The 15,873-nt window shown below is 41.6% G+C and overlaps 1 protein-coding gene across 2 annotated transcripts; it reads right to left on the bottom strand.

Moving 5' to 3' along the window:
* Window positions 1-476: 476 nt before the first annotated feature.
* Window positions 477-15,625, bottom strand: LOC134539279 (2-acylglycerol O-acyltransferase 2-like). 2 transcript variants are annotated; one of them, XM_063381102.1, is made up of 6 exons: window positions 15,169-15,625; window positions 10,493-10,683; window positions 7,934-8,199; window positions 6,331-6,511; window positions 5,624-5,814; window positions 477-1,542 (listed from the first exon to the last, which is right to left on the bottom strand). In XM_063381102.1, exons 2-6 carry the CDS (start codon window positions 10,675-10,677, stop codon window positions 1,382-1,384), a joined length of 984 nt encoding a protein of 327 aa, XP_063237172.1. In that variant the 5' UTR covers window positions 10,678-10,683; window positions 15,169-15,625; the 3' UTR covers window positions 477-1,381. The 2 variants fall into 2 exon arrangements, with proteins under 2 accessions (XP_063237172.1, XP_063237173.1); XM_063381103.1 differs by having other exon boundaries at window positions 6,331-6,508; window positions 15,169-15,623.
* Window positions 15,626-15,873: the final 248 nt, after the last annotated feature.

The raw sequence follows: 15,873 nt of genomic DNA, 5'->3' as shown, positions 1-15,873 counted from the left end.
GTCGGCGACTGCATATAAGTCATCGAGTAAGCCTATCCTTTTAACTAACTAAACTCTCTCTTTTTTTAAATAAACCCTGGCGGACGGCGGCTATTATTCCGTGCGCCTGCCGAATGGAGTGAACAGTGGACACCGAGCACGCATTCTATGTAATTCGAGGAGAACTATGAGAAATATTTACATTTCAGAAGTTTCGTTGCCGCGGCCCGCGTGTACAACACAAGTAATTGCAACTGGCTTGTTTCCGTGTGTATAGTTGGTTCGATTGATAACTGATATACTGATAGTGTTATGAGCACATATCTGTAACTCGACACGATTGGAAAACATATTTTTTTTTTTTGGAAATAATACGGATTTTTGTAAGTATGTATTATTTCTGCTTGTAAAAAACAAAATAACGTTAACCCTAATGGTGGTGCCAAGGCACCTGTGGCACCTACCGTGCGCACGCCTATGACCGTGATTATCTTGTATAAACATATTTGAAATTTCCTTTATTATATTCCACATACATATGAGCTTTACAAATTACTATTTATGATTCATATATTTTTACTGAAGTTCTGTACATGACACTTGACTTCCAAGGAGCTCTTTGGTTTCAACAGGAAATAATCACGTAACTTTGTCTTCATCGTTCGATGAAGTGCTTTGCTAACTGCACCTCTTGTAGGTATTTATCTCAAGAATAAAAATAGAAGGGGATCATATAATAATGTGTACACATTCATGTCTCCTACACTCTGCCTGGTATTCAGCAATGCAACAACAATTGAGACAAAATAACTAACGTAAGCAACAAACACTTGTGTGATGTTACTTCATGAACGTATTAATCTATACAGTTATGCAATGAATTTGCTTAACAGCAACAAAGCAACTCGCTGCGGAAGAACAGTTACAATGCCATCCATGAAGTCAGTATTCGTTAACGAGACATTACACTTCATTGCGAACTCTCTGCTTTATGTGTGAAAATTAGTGATTTTGACTTAAATGATTATAAACATGGAAAATATTGAACAAAACTCACTCACTTCACTTATCAACAGCATGGGGATTCCCGAACAATACGTCATTGAATAGTTAGATGTTTATTCACCTCAACAACGAGCCCGTTTAAAGCTGGGTCCAAAATTGGCACATTTCAGCTTGCCAGCCGGGTTTGTGTCGTCATTCTCATGGTGCATACCAAGAACAAGATCACTTTTCTCCTGACATAGGCAGGCTTGCCAAGTTCTTTGGAAAACGATTAAGGGGGGGGGGGATAACTCGTGTGGAATGATGAGACCAGAGCCTTGCTTATGGGGGATAACTCATCATTCCACACGAGACCAATGCCTTGCGTGGACCTATCAAAAAGTATGCACTAGTCTCGTCACACAAATGTGGTGTGGGTGTCGTCAGCAGCGTCGGCGAGGTACTGGTGCTTGTGGGTCTCGAACAGGTCTGCCAACTGCTTGATGAACTCCGCGTGCAGCGCTTCCACTTGGCTCCTGGTTGGGTCGGCCACAGCCTCCACGAACATCGGAGCCCCAACTGGAGGCAACAAGTGCATCTCGGCTTAATCTTCACGAACAAAAAAAAAACTTTTGTGGCTGTCACACATGTTATTTGGGGGAAGCCTTTTCACAGACGAGAGAGCCAAACGCCTAATCGTGCATCTTCGGTTTATTGTAAATAAATATGGCGATTTTGATAAACAAGGCAACGGTATTTATTTGTAATTGTTTTGAGAGGAAAATACGTAATTGAAGAAACGTACTTCGTGGATTTGTATATTTTTCATACCGTATAAAATCTAGGAAGTCTTTGTCTTCCACAAATATTCTCGGGACGCCCCATATTCCGTGAATGTTTGTTTTGGATAACTAATGGTCCATTAGGTTAGGTTAGCTACATTATTAATACTTTAAAACATTGTGGACGTGGTTAGCTACATTAAAGATACTGTGAAATCATGTAAACGGTTTCCCCCAAATAAATACACCTGTTGTGGTACGGAAAAAAAAGCGAGCATGAACTTCGGGTGTGGCTCTCTCGTCTGTGAAATGAAGGCTTCCCAATTATTTGTGTCCACTAAGTGGTATATTGGTACAGAAACCTGAAGATGTTACTTCTAATGTATTTGTAGACACTACGAAATTTTGTTTTTCACTAAGTGAATGGTTTTATCTTTGAAAGATTTGTGCATTGGGAGTGCATGACTTGATGTAAGTTTTTGGACATACGCCATTGCTTAGCACATGTATGTCTGTAGAAGAAAACTACAAAAAATTGCTGTAGTCAGGATTTAACGCCACAACAGGAATGTGGTCAACAAACAAAGAAAAATGGACTAACAGAACGAAAAAAAACCCACATACACAATAGTTGTAAAAAAAAAGAACAAAACAGAAAAGAAAAATATTGAACCCAAATTTTTATTTCTTATTTTTTGGAAAACTACTGTAATTGTTTCGTCTTTTCGTTTTGCTGTGTTTTGTCTCGTTTCAACTGTTGTGCTGAATTTTTTTGGGTTCGGTATTTTTGTGCTGTCATCATTTGTGGAGGTTTTTTCGTTGTTAGTCCTTTTTTCTTTGTTTGTTGACCATATTCCTGTTGTGGCGTTAAATCCTGACTACAGCAATTTTTTGTAGTTTTCTTCTACAGACATACATGTGCTAAGCAATGGCGTATGTCCAAAAACTTACATCAAGTTAAGTGAATGGGTTGGCTAGCCTAGTTCTTTGACGAAAATAAAACGCGAGCACGTCTTCCAGTACTCGCCAGAGGTGTGCAACATCTAACCTCGGTAACTGTGTTCTCAGGCTGCAAACACAATTATAATACGCAATTCAAGACGGTAAATTTAATGTAGAATTCTTTGAAATAATGCAGAGTTTAATAAACATACCAAAATGGTGTTTTATACTAATTTTCTCGACGCGAATCACGCGTACATTACGATCACCACCGGAGCAGTTACGTCACATATAGAAATATTCGATTTTGTGGAGCGGAATTTTAAACTATATAATGAAACGCTCCTATAAAAGCGAAAAAAAAAAAAACTCAGCCCCGGATTTACCTGATTTTCGATAAGGAATTTTATTGAAATACTACCCATCTTGTTAAAATTCTCTAAAAGGTTTATAATATAAAGTTTCACCTTGCCTTTGCGAACATTTGTTCGCGGCATCCGCCACAGATGGCAGCACTACGGTTACACATACGAAATTACTCCTTCCAAATGGCATAAATGAATTTATTTTTTGTGAAATGACACCTTAAGGTGGGGTATCAAACGCCATGTTCATTTTTTTTTCATTTTCTCTTTATCACTATTAGTTAAGGGCATTTCTGTAAAGTTAAAACTTTACCTCTCTTTAATCTGTTGTTTTTTCAACAGAAATTTACGAAGTGTTGTAAACGTCTAGCAGGTGTTTGTGATTGTTACACGAATCTGTAACAGCTTGTTCACAAAATTAAAATAATTTATTTATAACATGTTAAAGTAACTACTTATTTTTCAAATCAAAACGTTTTCATTTTAATTCCGAATTTCACTTAATTTAAAAATAAGTTGTATAGTTTTCTGCTAACGCGGTTTTACATGGATATACCTGAGATTAAAGTTACTTTACCTTCTTCTTTAGCCAACTAATTTTTCAAGAAATAACATTTCATTTGTTGAAAGTTTAGTTTAGGAAACAACCAAATATTGTAATTTCAATTGGTCTTTTAAATGTAATTACCTGTGTTGTTTGGTACACTGTAAATAAAGGTTGTGTTTCCAAATACCAGTTTGTGTATCATTACATGCTCGTTGCTGAAGAGCAAAATGGATTATCAAGATAACATCAATCAGTTTATTTTGTTTTCTGGAATTCATCATAATTCTAAGGAAATTAAGACATTTCCAAATATTTAATGCGGCCACTCCACTGGTTGATACAGAAGAACAGCCAATCAATCATAAACTGGCTTTAGTTTCCTGTGTATTTCAGATACTTGGGATGTGTTGCCACAGAATATTTACCATTTGAACCTTCTACCCTTTAAAATCTATTTTGATTTAATTGATTGCAGTGAAAGTGTGTCACATTATCGCACAATGTTTGAAAGTAAAGTGAATAACCCTTTCAAATATAAGTACATGAAAATAATAATTTTATAAACGGAAAATAAGGTGGACACTTAATATGTCAAACTTCACAAATAGAACGTTGGAAAATATGCAGGGTGCATAAATATTTGAAACTTGTACTAGCGAGTGCATAAGAATGTGTGCTGTAATGCTGCTGCTGCTACCGCCACCTCTTTTTTTCCGGCAAGAAATGTTATGGTTAATATAAGTACACAATTGTAACACACATGACAATGCAAAGCTTCAAGTTTTCCAACTCTAAATTATTCGTTATGAGCGAGGCAATTTTTATTTATGTGTAACATCTTAGCTCTCGGTGTGCGGAATTTGTTAGGAGTAATTTCGTGAACAGAACGGAAATGTGTAACAACCACGGTGCTGCCATCTGCGGCGTATGGTGCGAACCAAAGTCCACAAAGCCAAAGGGAAACCATATTGTACAAACTGTTTAATGAATTTTTTTTAACAAGGTGAGAAGTATAGCAATATAGTTCTTTGTCGAAAACACGTCCAAAGCCGACGTTTGCTAGTGTTACAAGGTTTTTTTTTGCTTTTATATGAGCAGTTTCATTGTATACGTTTAATATTTCGGTCTGCATATGAAAACTGATTCGATAGTCGACGTAGCTGCTCAGGCAGCGAGTGCGGAATCTGCGTATGATTCGCGTCCGTAAGTTTTGTTGAAAACACAATTTGCGTACATGTTATCATTGCTTGGCATTATTTTTTAAAGAATTCTAGGTTAAATCTCGTGTCCGAGTTTCGTATTAATAAATGTGTCTGTAAAAAAAAAAAACATTAGTTTGCGGGAAGCCTAAGATGTACATTAAGTTCTGTCCCTGCCCGAACACGCCCGAATATTCACCTTCGGCCAACCTCGGGTTCATTTATATATATTTATATTTCTCTGTTTATTTTAATGTAGCTATATACTAACCTAACTAACCGTCCATAGTGTTTTAAAGTAGCTAACCTAACCGACCACTTTTAATATTTGAATTCATTTTTCCTGCGCAAAAATAAAACAAATCCCGAGGTTGGCCGGTGCAAGGTAAATTGACGCCCTAGGCGAAAAACCTTAACCCCCCGACACCCCAAAAAAAATTTTCATTGCCTCAAAATACATCACGTAAGCCTAAGATTTTGTCAACAATCAAATGTAAGCAGGCTTTTTTTACTTATTACAAATCATAAACAGGTCACCGTGGACTTTAAACAATTACTAGTATCAATATAAACATTCCAAACTGTTACAAAAACCCATTTTCATCTAGTTTCAATAATCGTTAAACATGTTATGTGTCGTGCTGCGCCGCCCCCCAGCTACTTGGCGCCCTGGGCGGTTGCCTGGTTCGCCCATATGGACGCGCCGGCCCTGCCGAAGTTGAATATTCGGGCGTGTTCGGGCAGGGACAGAACTTGATGTACATATTAGGCTGCTCTTAGTTTGCACGTCACCGCCGAGGTGAGACGTGCCGACAGGACACTCACCGAGCGCCGTGAGAGGTCTGCGGCGGGGCAGCAGCCCGAAGCGGTCCTGCAGGAGTCCCTGGCCCAGCGGGAGGACAGGACTCACCCCGGTCAGGTCCTTCACCTGCTCCTGGATCCTGGCGAGCCAGGGTCGCCGCACCTGGTCGTACAGGTCAGTCTCCCCGAACACCAGCACGGGCACCAGCCGCGCCCTGGGGACAACATACATCCATCCATCCTGCGCCCTGAGGACAACATCCAACCATCCTTCCATCCTTCAGTCCGTGCAAGCCGCGCCCTGAGGACAACATCCATCCATCCATCCTGCGCCCTGAGGACTACATCCAACCATCCTTCAGTCCGTGTCCTGAGGACAACATCCAACCATCTTTCCATCCTTCAGTCCGTGCAAGCGGTGAACCTCATGAATAAGTAACTTTTTTTTTCAAGTGAAACCTTTTGGAAGTTCTACATCTTTAGGTGCGTCATGGAAAAAAAAAACGCTGAATTAATTTTTACGATGCGCGGGGAACCATGCAAAAAAAATTATCACAGGAGGAACAAAAAAAAACTACATACAAATAAAAATTATATATGTGCTTGTTTCCAGAATCAGTATATGTGGTATTTTATTCATATATTTCGTGTTTAAAGTACATTATATAGTAAAGAATATTTATATAGTTGTCCTGTGTTGGCCACTTGGGGTCCGGACCTTCCAACCTCACCCGTGGCTCAGGGCCAGCTTGGCGAACCCTCTCCTCCGCCTGGTGACCAGCCTGTAGGTTCCCGGCTCGCTCAGCAGCGCCTCCGAGGCCCCGCCCACCACCAGGCAGAGGGCGTTGTTGCCGCACCGACGATCCCGTAGGAAGTTCTCCAGAGAGGCCGCCGACACCGAGCAGAAACCTGCTGGCAACACCGCCCCGCACGTGACAAGGTGAGGTTCAACTGGGGGACCACCAAGTATGGTACAAACGGAATGTAATAGGTCTTATATATTGTTACGATTTACTGCGGGTTCGTAAAGGATAGCCTAATTAAAGATTTTTCATCCCACACAGTTTTTTATTGTCTCTATTTACATTACTAGCTAATAATCTAAAAATGCTGATCAATTTTACTTAAAAAAGGTTGCTTCCTCCAGTAACTCGTTTCTCACAATCCACACGCCTCGCTGGGCCGCAACTCTCGCGGTCTTCCGTCGCCGCCGTCGCACTTCCCCTTCGCCGAGATCCCACTCGACGCCTCGCTCGGGACTCCGCCACGGGAAAGCTCCCACCTGAACTCTACTGACTCTCTCGAGGCCGCCGTCCTCGTTTTATCTATCAGCCGCAATTTCCAGTACTCGCGAGCGCGGCCGGGGCCAGTCGCGTCATTCCGTGCCGACTTGACGGTAGAAATCTCTCGAAACACATGTCGGCGGCTCGCGTAACTCCGCAGCTGTCCGGTTTCAGTTACGTGTCAAAGGCAGGGCGCCGCGCGGGGAGAGGGGGGAAGCGACAATCCTTGTTATCGTCCAGGCGCGCGCGGCGCATATCATATTGCGGCAGCCGCCAGCCAGCTCTGCACATGCATGTGTCCCGGCCTTGCTCATGTTCGTAACAATTTGTTGTGGAGGGAGGCCCCCAGAGTACTAAGCTAAAAGGGGTTTGTCCAATGCGCTTTAGTTTTCGCGAAAATGGTGGTTAAAGTTTTATACGAACGTTTTAGACAGGTACATTTTCCGTCGCGCCAGGTGATCCCGCCTAGCTTAGCAGCCGGCCGGCCGGTCAGGGTTCGCTTCCTGCTCATAGATTTTTTTTATTATTTCATAATTTTTTAATAATTCTTATAGGTACCCGAAATACTAACAATCGATCATCACCAAAAATTAGAAAAGAATTTGATAGCATAAAGGGTCTATCCCATAAAAATATTAAATTCTGTGTATGTTCCTGCTTATGCAATAGCTTATTAAGTGTATTTAATTTTCAGATTATTCCAATAAACATTCACGCCCTCATGTTACACCGTTAGGCTTAATGGGAGACAACATAGAACTCGAATATCACAAAAACCGCTCACGAATACAACGTTGGAAGCAAGATGTGCTACACTACATAGACCCCACGAAAAGGAAGCTTATTTTCAACACGTTAATGGTTAGTCAGCCCTAGTATTTTAATATCTCTGACTTTGAGATTTTTGAGGGCAGAGGAGGCCCAAATCACTCAGAGCCATAAACATGTTCCTCACGAAAGGTGAGTAGAATTTTTTTCTGACCATGATTCACCTAAAATATGTCTGTACCTATGACATGAGATGTTTGAGGGCAGAGAAGGTCCAACTCACCCAGAGCCATGAGGAACTCCCTCACAAAAGGCGAGTAGAAGTTGATGTTGAGCGTGAAGGGCCTGAAGGTGATCCCGGGGAATCTCTGGCTCACGCCGACCGCCTCGGTGCAGAACGCGAGGAAGGCGCCGTGGCAGAAGACCCCGTGCGGGCACACCACCAGCAGGTAGTTCCCGTCCGGAGGCAACTCGGCGGTCTTCACCAGCTCCAGAGGGAAGTAGCTGCCGGCCCTCCGCCACAGCCCCAACCTCCTGGTCCACTCCAGCCTGCAAGAAGGGCATCCCCAAAAAACACCGTGCAGCTCGAGAAAACACGTCACTATAACCGGTGTACGAGATTCTGCTACGTTCCAGCTTGAACAAGCCTGGCCCACGGCACCAAGTAGAGTAGAACAGTCAAGCAAGAAAACCTTAAAAACAATTTCTCATCAGGGGAAACCAAATTTGTTTGCGATAAGTGTCTGACTGTGCAAGCGGCTCAATGTCTGCATGACATTATGACGTGGGAGATATGTGTGTTTAAATTGCATTATTATACACCATTATACTATTTTTTTGGTGGTTGAAAAAGTTTGCTAAATTATCTAGATGCTTTGCATTCCATTTTAAATGTATTTTCAATTAACCAGTTATTCAGCTCCGACTTCAAACATGTAGACCAGCTTATGCATGCACTTCAAAAACCACGAGTATTTTTGCATGCATCTTCACATCATATTGACTCTTATCATGATAATTTAGGCCAAAGTCTGCATTAGACGAGCAAATATATATGAAGGGCTGCTTGAACTTTATGCTTTGATCGTGTGTCCGTAAAGAAAACCATTTTCGGCAATTATTTGTTGTGTGTTGAAAGCTTTGGAGGATATATATTAAAGGTAATTTCCAATGTGTAAATGTTTGGGGTAAAAAAGCAATCAAAATCTTTAGTTGGTTGAACTAATAATAATTTACTTTTAATTTCCCTTGCAGGGTTTATCAAATTGGCTTTAAGATTCACGAAAGGTCGTGAGCTACTCGTCCCTTTCAGCAAAGATGCATTGGCATTTATTAACGAATGAATTTTTAAATTGTTCTGAACATTTCGTTTAGGTACGTCCTTAGAGACGGTGATAAATCCTACCAACCGAAAAGTTCGGTTGCAGCAACTTGATCCCTAGTCAGTAGATTTAAATGGCGAGTCTGGTGCAGGATTGGTGACCGACCGCCATATTGGATGACCTTGACCCTCGTTGCCAATTCGTTTTCTAGAAATTTCCACTATTATATTTTTTTTTTCTTATGAGGAAGTACCTTTGTCTTTTCATTTGATCTGCCTGTCCCAACAGTAAGTGATGCCTAATCTCAAAAGTTATTTTTGCATATCTCTAAAGTCCCTTCCCCCGCCACACACACACACGATCAGTCCAGCTCCCAGTCCGAACTGACAGTTTTGACTGAACTGAAGTTTTCTCCACAAGCTAATCAGTCTTGTGGTCGCTGTTGCTGTTGGATGTATAGTTTCATCGTCTGGAATATGGAAGACACTTTCCATGCTGCAGTTGCACTTTCAGTTCGACAAAGGGGGAAAAAAACAAAACCCAAAAGATGTCTGCCACTACACTCAGCTGATGGACTGGTGAGACTGGTTCGGACTGATCGCGTGCGGGTGCGCCTTAAAGTTGACTGTTGATGAAGACACGTTGCAGATTACATTTAATTTAAATTTCCTCGACGTTACACTTATTGACGTGATAACGTCTTATAAATCGACGAACGCCGGGCTGCACGCACGAAAAAATTGTCACGTTCCGCCCGAGCCGAGCCGTGCGAGAAAAATCTTCTGTAAAACCAAACAGTTTAAGGCGGGCTTTTTAAACTAATTGTTCTGTGCTTATATTTTAAACAAATTATTTCAATTAAATTGAGCAAAATTTGTAAAATAATATTTGAAAATTAAAAAAAAAAATATATGCATTTTTTTCATTAATGCTTTCATGTGACGTTTATCACGTAAAATTATCGTACGTAAACCGACTTTACAGACAACCCCCCTTTTTCTTCTGATTCCCCCCCTAGCGACCCTGATGCCACAGGCCGCCCGGCCTTCTCGGGTACCCAAGTCCCGATGCGCAAGAGGCCGCCCCCCCCCCTCCAACCCCCGGTGGAGGGGGGGGGGAGCTGAATTGTTGCCCCTTGGAAGGGCAGCCCTTCAGGAATTTTCTGGCAATGGTTTGTTTGTACAGCGACTGGAAGGGCAGCCCATCCTAATTTTTGAAAACATGTTTCTTTAAGTGTTTAAATGTTCCTGAAAACTTGCCCCTTGGAAGGGCAGCCCATCAGGATTTTTCTGACAGTGGTGTTTTCGAAAGGTTGTCTGAATTGTTGCCTCTTGGAAGGGCAGCCCTTCAGGATTTTTTTTCTGACAGTGTTTAGTTTGTAAAGTTACCTAACCTAAACTAACCACTGTCTGAAAAATCCTGATGGGCTGCCCTTCCAAGGGACAACCTTTCAAAAACACCACTGTTAAAGATATCCCGAAGGGCCTGCCCATCCAAGGGGCACAACAATCCAGTCGCACCTCCGGCCGCCGCGGTACGGGGTGTTCCTGTCCAGCCACATCCAGCCCAGGTACAGCAGCGCCGGCCAGCAGAGCAGCCAGTCTGCCAGCATGCAGGCAAGCAGAGTCCAGCCCAGCACGGGACACACCAGCAGCAGGATCGTCCAGCAGCCGCCGCAGAGCCTGTCGAGCGCCGAGGACAGCATCGTCCACTGGGGACAGAACAAACGGGTTGTTACCACAACGCCGAATGTCAAAATTGACCACAACTAGCCGACAGCTGGAAAATTGCTGTGTACCCACAACGCCGAAATAACTGAATGAATTTGTGTGTGTTTCTTAAATGTACCTTAACGCCGAAATACCACAATCTAACATAACCTAACCTTTGTGGCAGTCCTGCAATGAAATTTTTCGGCGTTAGTGTATTTCGGCGTTGTGGTACACAGCAGTTTTCTAGCTGTCGGTGTTGTGGTGCGTCCCCGAAACAAACCACGGCGGTGAGGAACCGAGTTCCGTAATTTTTTGGCAGATGGAACTTAAAAATCACAGATACTTTGGTACTTTCACGTGAAAACAACCTTATCACTACCAAAAAATATTCCCAGAACGTCCAATAAACAAAGTCATAATTGTGAAACCGCACCCTAAATGGCTTTTCCAGTACTAAACTGCACACATTCTATTATCTTTCCAATGGCAAAAAAAATTAATAATGCTTGAACGGAACACTAATTAAAATTTACGAGCCAAATTTTTGTTCGTAAGAAATACTCAGTGTGATCTCGAGAAAGCGAGTATTTACAAACTTTTGACGTGACGTCTAATAAATCGATGAATGCCGGCTGCACGCACGAAAAAGTTTCCCGTTATGCTCATTGTATGCTTGACCCGCATCTATCTCTCTTCCACTCGATTGGAACAACCATCGATTTGACTTTTTCGAGGCACATTAAACTTGAAACAGCGTCCGCCCCATGGCCCATCCAGCGATGTGGCAACGTCTCATTCAGATAATCTCGTACCACATTGTGGTAATGAGGTGGAGCACCATCTTGTTGGAAGATGAAGTCCCTTCTATCAGCTTCAAGTTGTGGCATAAGCCACAATTGCAGCATGTCGAGGTAGGTGATACCAGTGACAGTTCTCTCAGCGAAGAAGACACTGTCTTGTTTGACATGGCACAGAACACGTTTACTTTTGGCGAATCTCGGACGTGTTCGAGAGTTGCATGTGGATTCTCTGTCCCCCATATGCGTGGTTGTGTCGGTTGACTCTTCCTGAGAGATGAAAAGTGGCTACGGGCGTATTCAAGCACACAAAAGGCTTTCTCTGCCTGGTTCGCAGCCATTTTCAGCTACTACATGCACTAGCGCCCCTGTCGGTTGTTTTTTTTAAATATCTTTTTGGCGCTACTTTAAAAAAAATTTGAGAGTTGTACTTTCACGCGGTATAAAATTTGTTACATTATTCTTTTCCATTTCACTGTACCGATTTTATGAAATGTTTCACGGACTTTATAATTATTATCCTGTATATATTTAGAGAGATGGATAGATGATTTGTATATGTGTAACTACTTAAAACATATTACAAAACAAAACTGAATGAGGCATTGCAATGCAGGCCGAGCATTAGCTAGATAATGGAATCTTTTCAATAATAGTAATCTCTTATTTCTATAGTGCTTTATAGAGTCTAGATTACATACAGACCACCAAATAGATATATACAGGTAAATAACTATACACTGGCAGAACAACGTCTGTCGGGATCTGAAAGTGATATAAATTATTTTGCACACTTCACATTCAAATTACTAACTACATCTGATTTCGAAAAAGGTCCCCATTCACCCTGTGTTCAGCCCGGGCAACGCCGGGTACTGCAACTAGTATATAAATAAACCGTGTGTAACAGCGAGAAACATTCGTTTATTTTTTAGTTGTCCCAAGGGTTGAAACCATGTTTTCACAATGACGCGATATTTTTTTTCTGTCGCGCCGAGTTCTACGTGCCATTGTGATTCCAGCATTATCATTACAAACACAGCACCCATTAATTTAAACAGGTTTATCTTTTAATCGACATGTCCGAGGGAAATTTCGGGTATATATTAAAAAAAAAACACCGTGCACGAACACAGTTGAAAATTCCACGGGATATAATTTCGGTAAATAAAACACAGGGATGGTAATGTAACTACCAGTGCATCCATCTGACCATCTTTGAAAAAAAAAAAAACCCTGGTGCTCATTTCAGCAAGGCCAGTTCTACAAAGGCGTGAAAAATGAAACGGATCACGCGGAACGGAGAATAAAAAAATCTAGATATTCATTTATACAACACAAGAAACTCCAGTAAATTGAGGATAATACCAGTCAGTATGAAAAGGGCACAAATTACATAGGCATAAAAATTTACAACTTATGGCCACAAAATGTCACAAATATAACCGATTTACCTATATTCAAAAGAACAATCAAACAAGTTCTGTTAGAACATCCTTTCTACTCTCTAATAGAATTATTTGACCTAACAACAGATAATAAAACTAAACTCTGGTAAATTTTATTTAAATACCTCACAAAACAAAGAGAAAAATATTGAGTTTTGTAAACTAACTCTTCACTCTGAGCTTTAGACTTCAGTTTATACAATTTCTTATGCACCCATGTTTTTTTTATTATTTTTTTATCTCTCTTTCTTACTTTTGAAATGTAATAGTACTCTGTAATATTTAGTTTTTGTGGTTGTACAGTTTGTTTGTATATATGTATATATTTGTATTAATTCATTTGTTCTATATCCCGGAGTCCTTACCTCCATATGGGATCTACAGAACAAAAATTGAATAAATAAATAAAACACGTGTGTGGTACACGGATAATCACGTATGTGGGATATGGACACAGTAACACGCGGCTCTTCAGTTTAATAACATTTACAGCGGTGGCAGCCATGTTTGTTTACGTTTTTAAACACACTTAAAACTGTTTCAAGTACAAGAATATCTGGCGTTCTATAGCTACTTTGTGGTTAATTTTTTTTTTACTATACACGCAAATACTGACCCGTGGTTTTTTATTTTCGCGCCTCGATTTTTTTTCCCATTCAAATAATCTTTTTCGTAACCGTTAAATTATATCTCACCGGCTGCCACTGTCAAGTTTCCGTGCGTTGTCGAAGCGGCAGTCAGATTGCGAATACGGGTCTGGATAAGTTTCCGGTCTTACGCTATCACGTCATTGTGAAACGGGCCTAAAGCTGAGTTTTTTAAACTACACAAGACGCAACAATTGCACTAACGCCGTTCTAAAATACCTTTTATAAACTACGCAACTTTCGATTTGCGTATCCGCCGTCCAAATTGGAAGCGAAGTGTTCCTAAAACTTTTCAATACAGACCAATAATGTGTTCAGAGGGTTACTATTTTTTTCATGACACAAATCTTGTTTGCACAGCGAAAGAAAATTACGCTTTCAAATCTAAATATTAATAGTTGTGTTCGTGGACAAGTTGATTATAAAAATAATCCCAACGGAGAAAGAAATCTGTAGTTTCAAATTGTTTGGTTGGTGTGTTTTATTATCTACTGTATTTGTTTTTTGTTTTTTTTCGAAGTTTATAGAGCCGGCCGCCTGGTCGGGCACACGAGCTCCGAAAGCGCTAGGGCGCTAAGGGCGACACTGGCTCTCACATAACACGCCATATCGCCTCTACGCGCCAGGCACAGTACTGGCGACCAGTCTTCGCGTCGGAAACGCATCTCTATGGGACTTTTACAATGGGATATTAAAGATAGAGGCACGTCCCTATATCACTTTCAATACACTGTAATGTTGAGCTTTTCAAACCTTATAAATGTCCGTGTGAAAAAAAACTCGTTTTAGTCCCTTTTTCTGTCAAAAAAAAAAAACAAACACATTATAGCCGAAACCATGGAACAAAACTTGTGTAGAAACATGCAATGACTCTTAAGGGGCCCGCTTCGTCAGGGGTGTATGTGTGTTAGTGAGGCGGGATGATAAGCGCGACGCTCGCTGGTGCTTCCAGCGCGGTATAGCCTCTAAGCGCAAGGCTCTGAACTGGCGCGCAGTCTTCTCGTAATCACAGAATAACTGTAAAATTTGAGCGATGACCGTAACATTATATGACGGAGAAATGAAGATAAAGGTGTAATTCAAGTCCCTTACGTGCTTTCAAGAATCTGTACTGATTGTTTTATGCCTAAAAATTACTCTGGCAACACGCGTTTTAGGCATTTTAACGCTTCTAAAAATACAGTTTAAAAACTTAATCCGGAATCAACAGTACTTTTCGGCCCTCGGCGAACTCTTAAATGCTATTCGTAAATAGGCCCCACTCGGATATCTTGAGTAGTTTTGAAATTGCGTTGTTTTACCTGAAGCTCTGCACACCGTATGTGTGCCCGGGTAGGCGGAGCCCTTAAGGGCAATATAATTTTAAGGTCACCGCTCAAATTTCACAGTTATCCTGTGATTACGAGAAGACTACGCGACAGTTCACAGGCTATACCGCGCTAGAAATACCAGAGAGCGCCGCGTTTATCATCCCGCCTGACTAACACACATACATCCCTGACGAGGCGGGCCCCTTAAATACTATTCACTGTGAGACACTTTATCAAGTGGCTCGTTGAACACCTGTTCACATTAGTAGCAACTTCTCTCACCTGTCGTTGGCGACGAGGTCCCCCAGAAGCGTCAGTGAGCTGGCGGCCGTCGGAAGACACTTGCCTGGCGGGTCGACCCCTAGCGACCTATCGCAGCGTCGCTGTCGGGAGCGAAGGTCGTGCGTGCTTCCCGCGCAAGAGCTCGCGCGCGACTGCCTTCGCTCTGGCGCGCAACCCGCGGCCGCGCGCGTGGCCTCGGCTCCACCGCGTACGGCCACAAGCCTCGAAATATTCCCTTTCTTTTATAACCCCCGGTTTCGACCTCCGAGACATTGTCACGCCATTGCAGTGTTCAATGATCTCCTTTTTTTTTTTGAAGTGAAACTTCTTTGCTGAGGGTGACTACAATTTTCGAACGTTACGAAAAATTCCGATCGCATGAGAGGAATAGTTAGGTACGTGGTGCGTGGGGTGGGGGAAAAGGTAGAGGACGATGACGCAGTATACTTCCACCACACTTGCATATCTATATATCTGCAACAGCCAACGAGAAGTATTTTTCCTATAGCTAATAATAATATAATAAGCAAAGAAGTTTCACTTCTTTCGCGCATGGACTCCATGCAAACATTATTTTTTTATAATGCTTCATTTATCTTAGTCTACACTTGATATGCTATTTGAAAAAAATAATGGAAATATTTTCTCATAAGTAATTTATTTTTAAAACCTTGCACGTAGGAATAGCTTACAACTTTATAGCCT

The sequence above is a fragment of the Bacillus rossius genome, chromosome 15, assembly GCF_032445375.1.
Source record: "Bacillus rossius redtenbacheri isolate Brsri chromosome 15, Brsri_v3, whole genome shotgun sequence".
NCBI lineage: Eukaryota > Metazoa > Arthropoda > Insecta > Phasmatodea > Bacillidae > Bacillus > Bacillus rossius.
Note: the sequence above shows the minus strand (reverse complement) of the source record. Positions and strands in the feature narration are given on the sequence as shown.